This window comes from Crinia signifera, chromosome 1 (genome assembly GCF_055691185.1).
Source record: "Crinia signifera chromosome 1, ASM5569118v1, whole genome shotgun sequence".
Taxonomy (NCBI): Eukaryota; Metazoa; Chordata; class Amphibia; order Anura; family Myobatrachidae; genus Crinia; species Crinia signifera.
In genome coordinates this window covers 174,515,680-174,533,891 of record NC_139217.1, presented here as the reverse complement: position 1 = coordinate 174,533,891, position 18,212 = coordinate 174,515,680, and the positions used below count along the sequence as shown (strand labels likewise).

The 18,212-nt window shown below is 43.9% G+C and overlaps 1 protein-coding gene across 4 annotated transcripts in view; it reads left to right on the top strand.

Moving 5' to 3' along the window:
- KLHL8 (kelch like family member 8) overlaps positions 1-17,811 on the top strand; it is a 39,358-nt gene extending 21,547 nt beyond the window's left edge. For all 4 annotated transcript variants that reach the window (XM_083177624.1, XM_083177639.1, XM_083177632.1 and 1 more), the window contains 6 exons: positions 2,924-3,067; positions 5,032-5,143; positions 9,355-9,523; positions 11,838-11,997; positions 15,274-15,475; positions 16,899-17,811. In XM_083177624.1, the coding sequence (XP_083033750.1) occupies positions 2,924-3,067; positions 5,032-5,143; positions 9,355-9,523; positions 11,838-11,997; positions 15,274-15,475; positions 16,899-17,022 (911 nt within the window). In that variant the 3' untranslated portion in view covers positions 17,023-17,811. The remainder of the gene's footprint in view (positions 1-2,923; positions 3,068-5,031; positions 5,144-9,354; positions 9,524-11,837; positions 11,998-15,273; positions 15,476-16,898) is intronic.
- The last annotated feature ends 401 nt before the right edge of the window (positions 17,812-18,212 follow it).

Genomic DNA, 18,212 nt, shown 5'->3' with positions numbered 1-18,212 from the left:
AACATTTGAAAAGATTGGTCGGCCCTCTGAATGCGAGGCCTCTGGCTGAGAACTCAGCCAATCAGAGGGCCGCCCCAGTGTTTTGAAATGTCTTTGGCATGCGACTGGGTGCTTGGGCATCATGTTGCATAGCTTCTGATCACACAAGTGTATGGCCAACATAAGATCTAAAGATGCTGCTAACAACCGGTATGCTGGGAGTTACAATAGATCTTATGTGAAATTACAAACCTGAAGGCCCCCATACACTACGTGATTTAGGCCCGACTTCACCCAACTCTGGAGGATCGGGCCGAGAAATCGGGTGAAATTGCGTAGTGGATCACCTCCGTTCTTATCCGATGCGCGGTCCTGTGTGCATCGGATCAGATTCGGAGGTCGGACAATAAATCTTATGTGCAGCCGTCAGTGCGGTAGGGAGCAAGGTCCAGGGGAGCTGGGAGCGGAGAGCATGCTCCTGTCCGAGGGTGCTGCAGGCGGTGGGAGAATAGAAGAAAAATCCTATACAAAAGACTGGACAGCTGCTGTTTGGTTGAGCGCTCAGCCAAACAGCAGCTGCCCAGTCTTTTGAATAGGATTTTTATCTATTCTCCCGATACTGGCCGCGGGGACTGCTCTGCCTCTACCATGGACCCTGCCAGCTACCTCTCCTACCGCTACCCTGCCTGCAGCTCCCCCAGACCCTGCTCTCCTGCAACTTCCCTGGGTTTACATGTGATAATCTGAAGTGCCAAATCTTATCAAGCTCTCCCGGGGAGCTGACGGGTAAGTCTGGCCGACTTGTCCTAAGGACAAGTCGGCCTAATGTATGGTGGGCCCTAAGATCTAGCATGTGTCTGGAAAGCTGCTGGGAAATTAACTAGACGTCTCTGATCTGATGCTGGTTGTCCTGATGTTTGGCCAGCTTTAATCCCCTTTTTTTTTTTTTTCTTTTTTTTTTTTATAACTATTTTCAACCTTAACCATGAATGGCAGCTACTGAGGTATGGATACTGAGCATGTCTATAAATGATGGTCCTAAAATCTACAGTGCCTGTAATCTGTGACATGTAAACCCGTTACATGTGCCAGTGGTAAAAAATTCTGAGCTGGGCTACACAATAAATGCATTGATGCTGATTAAACTGATTAGCTAAGTAGTTTTAGGAAACAGACTTATTATTGTTTGTGGGGATATTTTTTCTCTTTTATGGCAATGTCAGTGACCTTAAACAAAATAGATCTTTTCAGCACAACCCAAAAATATGCCTCATCAGCTTTTAGAAATGCAGACAATATTCTTATTCAGCAGCCTTCTTACACCATGAATAAATAAATTCATGTTTTTTGTGAACTGGATTTCATACATCTGCCCATAGCACACTTCTGTAGGATTACAGTACCTATTTGTAGCCCACAGGGTTCAGTCTGTGATAGAACACTGCTTACAGTGAGAGCGGGGTGCAGACCATCTTTCAGGCCTGAGCGTATATGCTAAAGGTAGTGGAAAATACAGGTCTCAGGGTAAGGAACGTATAAAGCATATTGAAAGCAAATGCTATGGCTAAATATGATCAGAGCATGGTCAGATTTATGTAGGAAAATGTAGTTCCGAGCTAGTCATTATTATAAATAACTATTAGTTCTGTAAGAGGAGATCTGGGACCTTTTTGAAAGAAGGCTGATTTTGGAGAGCATTTGATAAGACCTGCGGTGACAAAGGCTGCTCCACTTGTTAATGTTTCATGAACAACAGTGTCTAAGTTGATGTCTGTGGAATGTCGGGGAACACTATATATGATGAAACAGTGGGCAGAAGCACATACATTGGGGTTTGTGCCATTGACACGTGATTACAAATTAATTGCAGCAAATTTTAACCAGTGACATAAACAGCTGGTGGCAAAACAACCAACTAAATAGAGCCAGCGACAGTGGTGGAAATTATAGCAGATTGACAGTGGGTTCTAAAGCAATTTATTAAAGGTTGTGTTGCCTTTGCTAAATGCCATATCCTGCTGCAATCCTTCCAAGGTTTGCAAGCTTGCACATATGCAAGTGTTGTATAAAAATAGATAGAAAATGTAGACCTTTCTGGTTCAGCTTAGTGCTGCTCATTTATTTGGCCTGATTGCGGTGTGTCTGAAACTGTTTTATTTGTATAGCGCACACATATTCTGCAGCGCTTTACAGAGAATATTTGAGCAATCACATTAGTCCCTGCCCCAGTGGTGCTTACACTCTATATTCCCTACCACATGTACAGTAACACGCACACACAGACATTCTAGGGTTCATTTTGATGGGAGACCATTAACCTACCAGCATATTTTTGGATTGTGGAAGGAAACCGGAGAAACACACGCAAGTACATGGAGAATATACGAACTCTGCACAGTTAGGGCCCTGGTGGGATGGAACCCATGACCTCCGTGCAATATATAACTAAACTTCAATTACTTGACTTGGGTGTATTTGCATTTATTTATTCTAAAAACAGTCCCTGTGAGCGATGCTGGCATTTTTAGAGGATGTTGATCGCTCACAGCAACGTTGGCACTCAGTTTATATGGGAATAAAAAACACTTTATAGTCATTCGATGTGATGTTTTGGCTAATTTGAGGCTAGAAAATCTTTAGGATGCAATTTCTCTGGCAAGCCAAAATCTTGTCAGGATTCCAAACCTGAAGTTTAGTAAATGTATCCCATTGACTCCCTGAAATCATTGGTACACCGTGTAAAACACACAAAATACTTTGGTAATATTATTATGGTCATTTGAAATATTCAAATTTTTTTTGTTTTTGTTTCCTAACCATGCAAATGAAAAGCAGTATCAATCTGAGATGCAGTAATACACTTTATCCTCCCCTCAGAACAAATGATTGTCTGTTTGCTGCAGTTTTGATTTTTGTGACCCTGAATATCTGTCCTCCCTGTCAGGTGTGCTGTTCTGTGTTGGCGGACGTGGTGGCTCAGGGGACCCATTTCGCAGCATTGAATGCTACTCTGTCAGTAGAAACAGCTGGTTCTTTGGCCCAGAAATGAGCAGCCGTAGAAGACACGTGGGTGTAATCTCGGTGGGAGGTCAGTACAGAAATGTTCTAATTCTAACATTTTCCTTTGAGCATGAATAGGAGTTTGAACGCAAACTGATGTCATGATTTTTGTTTTTATATGCAACACCTCTTATGTAAGGGTCACGATCACTGTTTAGACAGAAACCAGCTGTAAGATCAAATGTTTTTTTTTACCCTATAATCTATATATCCTTTAGCTTTTATTTCATAAAATGATGTACAGCCTTCTCGATTAGTTCCATGAATTGTTGCTATGTACTAACAGCCTAATGTAGGAAAATTCACAGAAACCTCCTGCAAAAGGTTAATTAGCGATGCAGATAGCAGTCCCTGTTACCAATAGGGGGGGGGGGTCATCTAGACTAGAAACAGATTCCCCAGCACACCATGATGCAGTGTTTCTCAAACTCCACCATTACAATTCAGTTTAAATGATGGCCATCTTTGAGCAGAGGTAATATTATTAAGTACCTCCAGTCAATTGAATTTACCAAATAAAGCAGATATCCTTTAAGCCTGGACTGTAATGGTAGAGTTTGGGAAACTGTCATAATGGACCAGCATAAGAAAATGACCTATATGCCTATGGAGGCAAACTATTGCTGCACCTCTCCAGCTCCAAGAACTGGATTTCCATAGGAGCCTTTGATGCAACTCACAGGGACTTAGAGTATGATGTTACGAACACTGCAATCTGAATCTGTACCTGCAAGATAGTTCATAGATGGACTGTTAATTGCGGTATTGCAGTGATTTATTATTATTTCGGCCTCTTATATAATTCTAATCGGTAGGAGCTTTTAATTTGTTAACCCAAGTTCATAATCTGCAACACGGCAGTGGGTGACAGGGAGAGGAAGAGGGTGACAATGTAAAGCTGGGAACACATATATACAATCCCTGTTTTCTGGCGACCGTTCGACCGACCATAGACGCGACTGATTGTCCACAAACACCTGCCGATACACGCATACACACCTGTACAATTTTACTTGCGACGTCCGATGTACTCCCAACCAAACAGTCGCAAGAAAAAGGTTGTGCCACCGTATACACTCTCTCAATTTGGGCTATTGACACGATGTATATAAACAAAATTCTCATAATGGGCTGGGTTAAGGGCATACCAAAACAAAGAGGCATGAGTACAAAACCTAAACAAAAGTTATTTAATTTTTTACATACTGGCTGTGCAGAGAACAGCAGTCTATTAAGACGGGCTACGTGTCTACAGTTAGCCGGCAGGGTGACTATGGACAGATATGGCAAACTGACTGTAGTCGCGTACCCCGTCTTAATAGCAGTTTGCCATATCTGTCCATAGTCACCCTGCCGGCTGACTGTAGACTCTTTCCCCCGTCTTTATAGCAGCCAGCAGGGTGACTAGGTACAGATATGGCGACCTGCTATAAAGATGGGGTGCATGTATATTATGATTATTTATTTAAATATAGATGGGGAGAGGTGAATGCTTCTTGTGCTGTAGGAGAGATGATGCAGCTACGGTACGCCCACATATCCTGACCGTGCCAATTACACCGGTTGTAAGCTGACTTTAATTCACAGGCAGAAGTGAATCAGAAAAAAAATGCACAGCTGTCTGTTAATTAGAGGTCGTATGTGACTGTGATCATTACTGATAGGTGGCAGGACTCTTATCAGTCCAGAACACAAGGTAATCCCTGCCTTTGTAAGGAAAGGACCAGTTACCACAGTGGGGCCCACCCTGCTCCATGAACTGGGCCATTCATTCAGCATTGCTCAAAATGGTCTTCGGTAGGGCCAGGGGAAAACTCATTGCTGGTTTAGGCAGCAGTGGGTCCCTTAGTCCTCAAGATCCCGGTACAAATCACCCACTGCACAATAATAGTTCCCACTGATTTAAATATTCAATCCTTTTAACAAAATACAATGGAGTCCTCTGGGTGCGCTATGTATGGTGTATATGACTGAATACTTGTCAATTTTCAGGAAAGGTGTATGCTGTTGGAGGTCACGATGGAAATGAACACTTGGGTACCATGGAGTTATTTGATCCACTAACAAACAAATGGATGATGAAGGCCTCAATGAATACAAAACGGTAAGTCATAACAAAATGATTTATATGACTAAATCTTCATATATTGCTTGAGATTAATTCAGTAGATCTTTCTTTGTGATGGATGTTGCATGGGTGCTGTCATATTGCAATACCGGGCAAGGTCTCCCTGACTGAGGCGCTAAATCAGTGTGCTAACTTCTGAAGGTAAATTCAGCACATGGAGCTGTGAAATCAATCAGCCTACCTCAATGGCAGCTAGGGAAGCCAATCCCGGGGCATTTTTTCAATCCCGGAATTCGGGATTGAAAAATGCCCGATCCCGGGATTGGCTTCCCTACTATTAAAAACCCACCTCGGCCGCCCCGCATATTTACTTACAGATGCGTGGTCCGGCCGGGTGGGTGGGCGAGATGGGGTGATGGAGACCGGGCTGGTCCGCTGGTGGCCCGGTGTGCCGGCAGGTCCGCTGCTGGGCGGGCTGGTCCGGGGACAGGACGGCTGGGCGGGCTGATCCGGGACAGGATGGAGGCAGACAGCCTGTGCGGCCTGAGCAGCGTGACCTCTGACGTCGTCACGCTGCGCAGAGCCGCACTGCCCGGGACGGGAGAAGCCGGGCAGCTGCTGAGCACCCGCTCAGACGCTGCCCGGCATTAGACTGCGCATGCGCAGTCTAATCCCGAAATCCCGGGATTGGAAACTCCAATCCCGGGATTGAAATCCTGGTGTTTTGGGGGCCAAATCCCGGGATCCCGCGGATCCCGGGATTGGACACCCTAATGGCAGCTCACATGTAACTGAATCTGCCCTTTACTGGCAGACATTTGTAGTGGTCACATTGGAACCATCAACATAGTTGCTGTTTAAACTAAAGGCCCATACACAATGGATGACTTTCAACTGAAAGCCACTCAGTTTACTTGTTTGCTGCCCCAGTGTGTATGGGGCAGGTACCGCTGGCACGCCAGCTCATCTGCTGGTATCATCAGCAGATGAGCGAGGGAGTAGTACAGCTTTCCATAGCGTTCCACTGTGGAAAGCCATCCACCTCTCAGTGTATGCACTGAGTGTTTTTCAGCCCATTGATTTCCCCATAATAGTTATCCATACACGCTGGGCAACAATGCCCCGTGTGAATAGACCTTAAATTTCAACACCCTGTGCCACTGTATGGGGCTTGAACTGTATTATCCAAGCAAAGTACAGTAGTTTGGAACATGAACTATATATCTTGTATCTAACCACTAGCCTTATAAATTATTATTATAATATTACCTAGATGGACTGCTTAAATGAAAAATCTATAATAAGCAAAAACACCAAGACTGTCAGCTTATGTTTGCACATGCGTTAAAGGATTCACAAGGAAGCCTTCATTATAGAGATTCTATGCCTGCACCAGGCACACTATGTGTACAACTCCTAAACAAAGGCCCTATTTATACTTCTAAGTGCCAAAGTTGTTAGGTCACAAAATTGTTCTCATGCTTTGTTCACATTTGCAAAATCTGTTCACACTTTGTAAGTCCCTGACTAGTCCATCTTGAAATATCTCTTTGGGGCCAATTTAGACACGCTCGTATCCCACCCCTTAGGGTTTATGCATGCGTGTTGATGCGCAGGTGCAAATCCCAGGAGCAGACAGGGGGTTGGTGCAGGGGAACACCCAGCCTTTTATTGGTGTTTCCCTAGGAGCACAGGTGTGGTGTGGCCTACTCGGGACAGAAGGCTGACGTCACATGATGTTAGCACCTGTCCCCCTTTTTTTATCGATCAGCGGAAATAAAAGTCAGTTCAGACAGTTCTGTTCAGATCGGAAAGGGTATAATATCATTCAGTGGTAGTCGACCATTAAATGATTTCTCTCCCCTTCGGCTGCATGTGAGGGCAGGGCTGCCATCAGAAATTGTGGGGTCTGGCACTGACAAAAAAGGCAGCCCTCCCACACACACACCTATTGTTACACAAAATATTTTTGACAGATATTTTGTCCATACCCTGCTAGTCTGCGCCCCACGGCACCATCAATTTGCTTTTAACCAAAAAGTGTGTTCCTGCATGCCTGCAGTGTGTTACCGCATTCCTGCAACATATATTTTAAAGGTACGCCGTAACCCCTTAATGCTCATTACATATTGTCACACACCCAATATTTTGATCGTAGTACATCTTATACCATCGCATCGCATGCAATATAGCGGCATGCAATTTGATTTTTAATTGTACAAGCACCCTGATGGGTGTTTTCAATGTTAAATGCAACCCCATTGGCAACGCCACCCCGAAGCGAGGCGAGTCCGCGAGGGGCGGCGGTACGCGTCCTCTGACCTTTTCATACCCCCACTATCCACTTCGGCGTGGAGTTGATTTTAGATAGTGTGGAGAGTGCAGCGAGCGGCCACGGATTACTTTACATGTATTCCGCTGCGCTCGCCACGCTTCAGGCTCGGTGGCTTGCTGTGCTCGCCACACTATGTAAAATCAACTCCACGCCGACGTGGGTAGTGGGGGTATGAAAAGGTTGGAGGAAGAGTACCGCCGCCCCTCGCGGGCTAGCTGCGCTCGCCACGCTTTGGGTTGGCGTTGACAATGGGGGTGCATTTAACATTGTAAGCCCCCATCAGGGTGCTTGTACAATTAAAAATCGCATCACATGCCATTTGCTGGCATGCAATGCTATGCGATATTTCATTGTATAAGCACTCCTGTTAATTTAACATGAATATCGCATTGCATCGCACACCACTAAGTATGGTATGCGATGGGCGCCGTGCTAGGAAACAAGTACCCAAAATTCAGCTAATAATCCTGACTTGGAATCGGGGTTTGATTCTGTGCATGCATTTTAGAATGTCGAAAATGGGCTTACACACTAGAACGATGCACGAGAACGACCCCCATAGAGAGCGTAGCGTGGTGAGCGCAGCGAGCCCGCAAGGGACTTTGTTGCGTTCGCCATGCTGTCTGAGTCCAGCCAGTCGGGATCCCGACATCGGGCTAATGACTGTCGGAACCCTATACCACACCCCCTGAACGCAGCTACACTGGAGTCTCTGGCTGGAAGACCACTTTCTCCGGGGTTCCGAGTGCCGCTGCATGCGGCCATGTCACTGACCCATAGCCCAACTGCATCCGACAGCATACGGCAGAGGGGTGAGTACTGCCGGCACACAACTACCAGGATGCCGGGCACATATATGGGGCAGTATGGACGGCGCACATGTTAGCGTTACTGCCTCACAGCGCTGAGGTCATGGGTTCGTTTTCCACCATGACTCTAACTGTGCGGAGCTTGTATATTCTCCCCGAACTTGCATTGGTTTCCTTCAGGTACTCCAAGTTCCTCCCACAATCCAAACATATACTGGTAGGCTAATTGGCTCCCAACAAATGTATTATTTGTTTATTTATTAACAGTTTCTTATATAGCGCAGCATATTCCGTTGCGCTTTACAAAAGGAGACGGTGATACAAACAGGGTATTTACATACAGTTAAAAGGTAGGAGGGCCCTGCTCTCAAGAGCTAACAATCTATAACCCTAGAATGTGCGTGTACATGTGGTAGGGAATATAGAATGTAACCTCCACTGGGGCAGGGACTGATGTGAATATTCTCTGTAAAGCGCTGCAGAATATGTGTGTGTTATATAAAACTGTAAATAAATTAAATATGCAGGCTGGTCATTTCAGATCCCTGCAGTGGTCCGTGGCACCATCTAAAAAATCTGGCGCTATAGCGAGCGGAAGCCTGGTTCCCACTACCTCTATGCCCCCATTGGTATCCGGACTGATCATAGACAGTCATATGGTCAACAATCAAAAGGTTGACTGGGGGGGGGGGGGGGGTTTCCTCTGCAACTCCACCACCTAAGCAGTTTTCTGGGTGCTTCTTTCGGTCCTTTTGACCATGGGCCCATTTCAGAGATGATCCAGGGTGTCGGCCACTACATTCAGATGATTGGGTATGGGATCTAATTCAAAACAGCTACCAGATTTGTATCCCCCTGCTCGTTTTTTTTTCCCCTCAACAATGTGTTACTTGAACCAATATTATAATAAATTTTAAATGTTAAAAGCAACAGACATTACCTTGCAGCTTACTTTGATCGCAATGTAACATAAATTAGTACCACAATTTATTTATTTTGAGGTTTATCCCTTGTTCCAAGTGTTGCCAATGCTTGTTTACTTTTGCTTTAACCTGAGTTATGTAACTAACTTTAAAATTTTTTTTTTTTTTACTTTTTAATAGGAGAGGAATTGCACTATCCTCTCTTGGTGGGCCAATCTATGCCATTGGAGGTTTGGACGACAACACTTGTTTCAATGAAGTGGAGCGATATGATCTGGAATGTGACCAGTGGACAGCTGTTGCTCCAATGATAACTCCTCGTGGAGGTGTTGGATCAGTGGCTCTTGTGGTATGTATGACATTAGCCCATGGGGTTGCCGCTGGGTGACTGGATCTTGCACTTTCCTGTAAATTTAAATCACTAGTTCCTCACTCTGCACCACCCAGAAGGCCAGTATTTAGTAAGTGTTCTTTGGAGTGGTGCATGTTTTTGGGGGGGTCCCATATTTTGAGTTGGTTATGTTTTTTTTTTTTAAGTTTTTATTTGGAGGGGTCTGCTGTGACAGTGCTGGTGTGGCTGTAGGCCCTAGGCCAGTCAGTATCTGAATTGGTGAATTAGATGGCCATTGGATGGATAGCCAGCTTCAGGCCTCAACTGCAGCTGTTTCTTGTTTAGCACATGGGCTTCCTTCCCTTCCTCCTCTGGGGGTGGTTGCTGAGCTATTGTGTGTGTGTGTGTGTGTGTGTGTGTGTGTGTGTGTGTGTGTGTGTGTGTGTGATCCTCCCTGGCTCTGCATCATGAGACTTAAGGCAGCAGGTTTTGATAGTTTGTCATTGTTTTAACATTTCTCTGAGGATCCTAAACTGTTGGCTCAGGGCAGCTTCTTTGGACCTTACTGAGGAGTCCTGGAAAACCCTGGATAGGAAATGTATCCCTCTTCTGCTGGTTTGTATGATATAGAGAGAGCAGTGTTCCAAGATAGATGCCTCGATTACTTGCTTAGGAAAGTTTGCTGCACTTCCAGTGCAAGGTTCAGCGTCTTTCTAAATATCCATTTAAGACCACTTTATAAAGCTTCTTGTCCAGCTTATCTGTATGGGTTCCAGGGTGCTTTTCAGCCCCTTACTGGCTTCGACTTGGGTGATCTGCACGGATGGTGTAATGGTTAGCATTACTGCCTCACAGCACTGAGGTCATGGGCTCGATCCCCACCATGGCCCTAACTGTGCGGAGTTTGTATATTCTCCCCGTGCTTGCGTGGGTTTCCTCCGGGTACTCCGGTTTCCTCCCACAATCCAAAAATATACAGATAGGTTAATTGGCTTCCAACAAAAATTAACCCTAGAATGTCTATGTGTGCGTGTACATGTGGTAGGGAATGTAGATTGTAAGCTCCACTGGGGCAGGGACTGATGTGAACGTTCAACTATACTCTGTAAAGCGCTGCGGAATATGTGCGCTATATAAGAAACGGATAATAATAATAATAATCTGAGCCTTGGAGAACTGGGCCAGCAACTGTGTGCCTTGAGCGATTTTGTCCTGGATTTTCTTTCTGCGCTTTGTGGAGCAAATTTGTAGCGCTGCTGAGTAGGTTTGCGAGGGCCATGCAGGACTGGTCTCAGGTGGTATCACAGGTCATTGCTATGGTCCTTACCTCTCTGAGGCCTTTTGGCTCTGTGCTTGTGATATTTACATACGGTACATTTAAAGTTACAGTAGTCTGTACAATTTCTACTCACCCAGCAAACCCAAGGATTTAAGGGCGTGTGTTTTTTATTTAAGAAGTTTTCCCCACCATCCACACAATGGGGTTTATTCTAGTTCATTCTTTCTGACAAAATCCTTCTTAGATGGACAAAACCATGTGCACTGCAGGGGGGCAGATGTAACATGTGCAGATAGAATTAGATTTGGGTGAGTTATTTTGTTTCTGTGCAGGGAAAATACTGACTGCTTTATTTTACACTGCAATATAGATCTCACTTTGAAGAAAAAACCCACCCAAATCTAATTCTCTCTGCACAAGTTACATCTGCCCCACCCACAGTGCACATGGTTTTGTCTATCTAAGAAGGATTTTGTCAGAAAGAATGAACTAGAATAACCCCCAATGTATCTATATTCATTTCCCTAAAAAGAGTATACCTTTCTTAAGTTCCGATGTTGTTATAAAGTACTTTTCAAATGTACGTGGTCCAGTGTGGTCATCGAACATTGCAGCTCCTACTAATTTTGTTCCATTTGTCATTTTTCAGCTGTAATATATATATTTCCCCATAATTTATCATTCTGATATGTTTAATAATGTATTTGGTCTCTACTTGTATGTGATGTTTATTATTCACTCCTGTTTCCCTTGTATTCTTGTTTTTCATTTGTTTTCCATAATTTATTTGGGTATATTCTACAGAACCCTAGACCCTTACAGAAATCTTTTAGAAGTCTTTTCACCCATACTGCAACCACTGCTTGGGCAGTATTATCCTTCTATGGAAGTTTAGCACTTGGAGGTTAATTTATGCAGAGGAGTCACATCAACATGTGACACAATTAGGGATTTACATTATTCAAATGGTGGCACTTCCATTTCATAACAAATGCTATATAATATAGGACACATGCACACAAACAAAATAACATTCTTTTTTATGTTTTTTAGAACCATGTGTATGCTGTAGGTGGAAATGATGGTGTAGCTTCCCTCTCCAGTGTGGAGAGATACGACCCGCATCTGGACAAATGGGTAGATGTGAAGGAGATGGGCCAGCGGAGGGCAGGGAATGGAGTTAGTGAACTGCATGGCTGCTTATATGTTGTAGGTGGGTGTTTTTCTTGGTATCCGGTCCCTGGGTTGACACGGTCTAGGTCAGGGGTAGCCAACTCCAGTCCCCGAGAGCTACCAACAGTTCATGTTTTCCAGCTCGCCTCACAAGTACACAGCTGTACTCATTACTGACTAACACATTTAAAAGATCCACAGGTGGAGCTAAATACTTCACTTGTGATTTTGTGAGGAGACCTTTAAAACGTTAACTGTTGGTAGCTCTCTAGGACTGGAGTTGGCTACCTACCCCAGGTTTAGGTTTATAGCCACTAATGGTCGACAGTGACTAGGTTGGCACCTAAGAATGGTCGACATTAACAGAAGGTCAACACAAGCTTAAGGTAGACATGGACATTGTCAACATGAATTTTTCATGTTTTTTTTTTTTTTTTTTTAAATATGGTTTCTCGTACTTTACTATCCAAGTGGGAAGTGGGCATAGATTGAGTATATTATAGTGTGCTGAGCACAGAGAAACACCATGCCCAAAGCATGGCAAGCATAGCGAGCCATGTGAGGGGGATGCTGGTACACCTATTTGGTGTCCATGTAGACATAGGTGGACATAGACACCAAAAAACATGAAACTCACGTTGATCTTATTCGTGTCGACCATGACCATGTCAACCTTACCCTAGTTCACGTTGATCTTATTCGTGTCGACCATGACCATGTCAACCTTACCCTAGTTCGGCATTGACAGAAGGTCGACAAGGTTATGTTGACCATTCTTTGGTGTTAACCTGGTCACTGTCTACCATTATGTCCACCTAGTGACTGTCGACCTAGACTTTGTCCACCATCTATACCGTAACCGCTTTTTCTTTGTTATATGAAAATCATTATGTGCATAAGGAATGAAAGAAGTCCTAAATATGAGTGAGCATATCACAAAATCAAATGTGGCTCTTCTGCTGCTCAGGAGGAATGTACTTATTCTAGGATCCTACACTTCTATTTGGCTCCCACTCCTGTGTATCAGGCTTTATGTCCCGGCATATACTCTTATGATGCTCTTGACTTGTATGGTCCTTTGAAAAAAGCATAGATCATGCCACCCATTAGCAACACCTTTAAAATAGGCTACATGCATCATTCACTAATGCTCTCTTTATGTAAATATTCCTCTGTTCTTCACTATATGAGAACCATTCGTATTTTAGTTTTTTTATTTTTAATCAATTCTACATCGGCTTTTGATTTCAGTCATATGATAAAACAAAATTCTGTTATTCCCAGTGGCGGCTCTTACCCTTGCGGAGGAGGGAGGCTGTCCCGATGTGGGCCCCCCCTCCGCTGCCGTCGCTGTGGTCACCGCTGCTGCCAGCCACCGGTCCCCTGCATGGGCCAGCGCATGCGTAGTAACTTCATACATTCCGTGCATGCGCTGGCCCAAGCCTCCATGGGCTACCTTTGCAGCAGCCCCTGGAGGCTTAATCAGGTTCCAGAGTCCGGCACATGCGCAGTATCGCAGAACCCGGTTTTGGGGCTGCCCCGTGCTCGAAGCACGTATAACCAGCAGATGAACGGCTTTCCCGGCGATGTTGCGGGAGTGCGCAGCAGCGCTCACCGCTCATTGCCGGGCCATACACACTGGGCGGCTTTGAGCTGAAAGCTGCTCAAACAGGCTGTTTTGAGCGGCTTTCAACTAGGCCGCCCAGTGTGTATGGTCCTTAAGACAGATGCGTGGAGTTCCTTGTAGATGTGCTGCATTTCTTACTTATTTTAGATCTTTTATCATCTTTTTGTATAAAAAACATTTTATATTGGTGCAATGGGTTAGCAAGAGATGTGGGTCTGGTACAGTACAGTGTTGCAGGATTTTGGTGGGCAGTGACTCGGTGACCAAAAATACCATAAATGCTTGGGGCAAATAAATGAGGAGATTGAAATGGAAAATGGTAATAACATTTATGAAATCTTGAGCCTTATCTAAGAAAAAGACTACTTTATATGGCAGGGGCGGCCAACCCTTGTAATGTGTGGCTCCTGCTTCCACTGCTGCTCGCCGCCCGACCCCGTTCCTGTCCCCCCCACTGCCGAATCCATATTTCTTCTGAGGGGAGGAGAGCGCGCAGCGCGCATCTCTCCTACCCCTTACTGTGCATCCTTGTGACTGGGCCGGCAGCCAATCAGAAGCCGGCCCGCAAGCTTTGATTGGTGGACGGCCCAGTCACAGGGAAGTGAGGGGGGAAGGAGACGGGACTGACTGCACGCAGAGAGGCCGCTGAACTCGCCTCGTTGGAAGACTGTCGCCTGGGGGGATACTGAGGCGCTCTGCAGAACCCGAGCAGCAGGAAGCCGACCTGGAGTGAACCAGAGAGAGAGAAGGGGGAAGCGTGACTTCCCTGCCAGCAACGTGCAGTGTCAGCTTCCCCCGCAGAGATACCGCACTGCGTGTGCCAGGCAGCGTGGGGGTTAAACATTGGTGCAACAATGGTGAGTGCTGCTGCTGGGAATTTTGCACTGTGGGGGGCATAGCAGCTTTGTGGCACTGTCCAGTCAGCGATGCAAATAAGTGCGGCATGCTGCGCTTCATTTACATTGTGGTCCCACTATAATAAGCCGCTATATGCAGTAACAATGTTGCGGTGGCATCTATACTCTAGGGTGCCGTGATTGAAAACACTTTGATAGCCACTGGTTTAATAGAGAGATTGTAGTAAGGGGGAGGTAATCAATGTGAAGGGTAATAAAAGTGTATACAGATGAGCATGTTAAGAACAGAGAGAACAAGATAACTAAATATGGTAGTTAAATAATAAAACTTTTACAATGATTCTTCTAGTTTATCCAATCTAAAAATGGAAAAGTGGCTCTTCAAATGGTTTGTGTGGTGGTGTGTGGTATGTAGTGATGCTAAATGCAGTGTATCTTCCCCGGAGCAGATCCTGTTGCCTTTTTGAGACACTGGGAAATGTGACATTTTAATCTCACGAATGAATATTTATCGCCACGCAGTGGCAGGTTTGAGCTGTAAATTTGAAGCTGTACTAATATTCATTGTAAAGCCCAGCATGCGTTACAGTAATTAGTCATTTGGTAACGTACACAGCCTTGAGTTTCCAAGCCACTGACTTGGCATTTTCTGTGTAGTTTTCTCCTCCCAAACCATTGATTAGGATTTATATACTTGACACTATATAATATACTTTTTTTTGCGTATTTGTGGTTTACTGGAAAATCCTTTTTATTGTAACTGTAACTGGTTTTTGTATAAGATTGTGTAGGTTTTATTTTAATGTTTTACTCCTATTTTCTTTTCTTCCAGGTGGATTTGATGACAATTCTCCCCTGAGTTCAGTAGAACGATATGACCCGCGTACCAACAAGTGGGAGTATGTTGCTGAGCTCACTACCCCAAGGGGTGGAGTTGGCATAGCAACTCTAATGGGAAAAATTTATGCCGTTGGTGGTCACAATGGTAACGCATATCTTAATACTGTGGAATCCTATGACCCAATAATGAACAGGTAATTGTGAGAAGACATTTTAGAGGCTAAGATTAGGTAAAAAGATTTTCTCTGTGTAACAACATTGACAGAGGTAAACCTGAACCATGGGTGGCAAAACTGGTCCTTGTGATCAAACCGTTCATGTTTTTCCAGGCCACCTGTGGAACTGTAGAATGTGATGGTTATGAATGATTGCAGCACATGCTTGAAAATGTGACAAATGACTACATCTGTGCAGGTGCTAGGTGGTCTGGACAATGTGACAGTAATGACTACACCTGTGCACCTGCTAGGTTGTCTGAGAAACGTAACCGTAATGACGACACCTGTGCACCTGCTAGGTGGTCTGGAAACTGTGACCTGTTGGTAGATCTCATAGAATGTTTAGCCAGCTCTAAACTAAACAATCACCCATATTTCCAAATGATTTGAGGGAGATGCATCAAACCTTTTTGAGATGGAAAAAAATGTAGGCGTTGCCCATCGAAACTTGTAAGCTTTTGTCACCCCCCTGCGAGACTACTTTTGATGCTCTATTCTTTCTTTACCATCTAATACATTGTAGACTCTTTCACTGTACCTTTTTCTTAATAAAATAACTGTTATTATATAGACTCGCTGACTGACCTCAAACCACATACATATAAATTTAACCGTCCTTCCCAATTAAGTACCTTTGCTGCATCACAATTTGAGAGCTACACTTTCGTGTCATGGGCCCTGTATGGTACCTGTGCTGTATTGGGAGGTGTACAGTGTTATGTGTCTGATGGCCATGTCCAGTTATAGCAACATATTGATGTGGTGCTGTTGATTTATAGATTACCACAATGAGGGAAACTAGAAATACTTCAAGACTGCCATTGGTGGTTAAAGCAAATTGAATGAGTTACCAATTAAGTCACCTGTGCTCAAGCGTGGATACAATTCAAACAAACAACTCTGAAAATAGGCCAAGTTTTAAGTGGTTCTTTCTGTTTGGGTAACTGTATGGCTTAGTTACCTTGCTAGTAATGGTTAAAACTCCTTCATCCCATTGGCTCTTTTTAAAGTTTGTGGCTGGTTAAAACCATTGTCTTCTAGTCCTACAGACTGGAGAGTGTACCAGCCAGGGAGAAATGGGTAATTCCTGTAAGATAGCCTGTAACTCATGGATGGGGAACCTGGCTCTCCAGCTGTTGTGAAACTACACATCCCAGCATGCCTTGCCATAGTTTTAGCATTCCCAAATAGCAAAACTGTGGCAAGGCATGATGGGACATGTAGTTTTATAACAGCTGGAGGGCCATAGTTTGGCCATGCTTTCTTTACGTTTTCCATTCTTTGACAACCCTTTCCCTTGGATCATATCCTTCTTTAGCAAAATGTACAAATCAGATGACCGTAATGTTTGGTCTGAGTAACCTAATCTCCTCCTCTTTTCTTCCTCCAAACAAAATAGATGGGAGCTGGTTGGGTCTGTGGCTCATTGCAGGGCAGGAGCCGGTGTTGCCGTCTGCGCTTGTCTGTGTAACCAGATCCGTGACATCGGCCAGGGATCAAACAATGTCGTGGACTGCATGTGACCAGTAATTGGACTCAAAAACAACTTCTCCACAACGCCTCCTAAGCAAAACTGGCTCTATTTAAGTTTATCCTAGGTGTCCGATGTATCTAGTGGTCATGTCTATTCTGTATAGTAATGCTTGGGAGTAAGTCACAAACTTTCATTGATTTTTAAATGAAGGTTGCACTCAAACACCACTTGTTCTTTAGTGATAATGTGTGGCTGTGACTTGGCAATACTCAGTGGTTTTTCCTTTTAATATAAACATATGTTTAACAGTTTAATTTATTTTGTTCAAGTGCCAAATGGTTTTTGCATAGAAACTGCACATTTTAAGCTGAAAAGATATTTTTGCGTCTGTATATAATATGCAGTGTTTTTGAAATGTGTGTGTGTACATATATAGAAGTATATTTATTAAACTGTTCAAATCTAAAAATCACCTGTGGGCAAAAAAAAAATAATGTAAGTCTCTGTAATGTGAACGAACACTTGAAAAACAAAACTTAGGTCTTGCAACTACAATGACCTAGGCACACAATAATTTCTGTGGGTGCTATAAAAATGGAAATTTAGTACAGTCCTTAAACTAGTAACCACGCAAACACTCACATCACCGAAGAGGCTCATTTCCAAATCTTACAGTAACACAGTTCAAATAATTAGAACAAGTGGCTTTTTTTTCTAGAATAAATTGCTACTATGTTTGATATAATGAGGCTGGTGATTGTGGTGGCACAATGTGATTAGTTATGTGGGCATTTTTTCCCCTTTGTTTTGTTAAATAAAAGCTGTGGTTTAAACTCCACCTTGGTGTGTAATTTGGTTATTAATAGGCAGGACATGGCATGTTTAACATCAGGATAAGGAAAACTGATGAGCCATAAAGACGACAAGAGGTTAAATACTGACCCATTAGAACTACTGAACCATAATACAAGAGGCAGGCAGGTGTCTTTAGTTCAAAGTTCTGGTGTTGTACTGCCATGCTCGGACACACACTGCCCAAAAGATGTCTGATGATGCTTATAGCACAATTGATAAATGGTATAGACAGAGAATAGTTCATACCTGGTTTTATGTACAACTAATCCCTGCAGCAATTTTTTGTAATAAAAGTTCTTTTATATATGTTCTAGATTTACACTTTCCTTCAGCAGTAGTACTGTGGTCATAACAGTGCAGTGCACAATTCACATTAGCATGGTT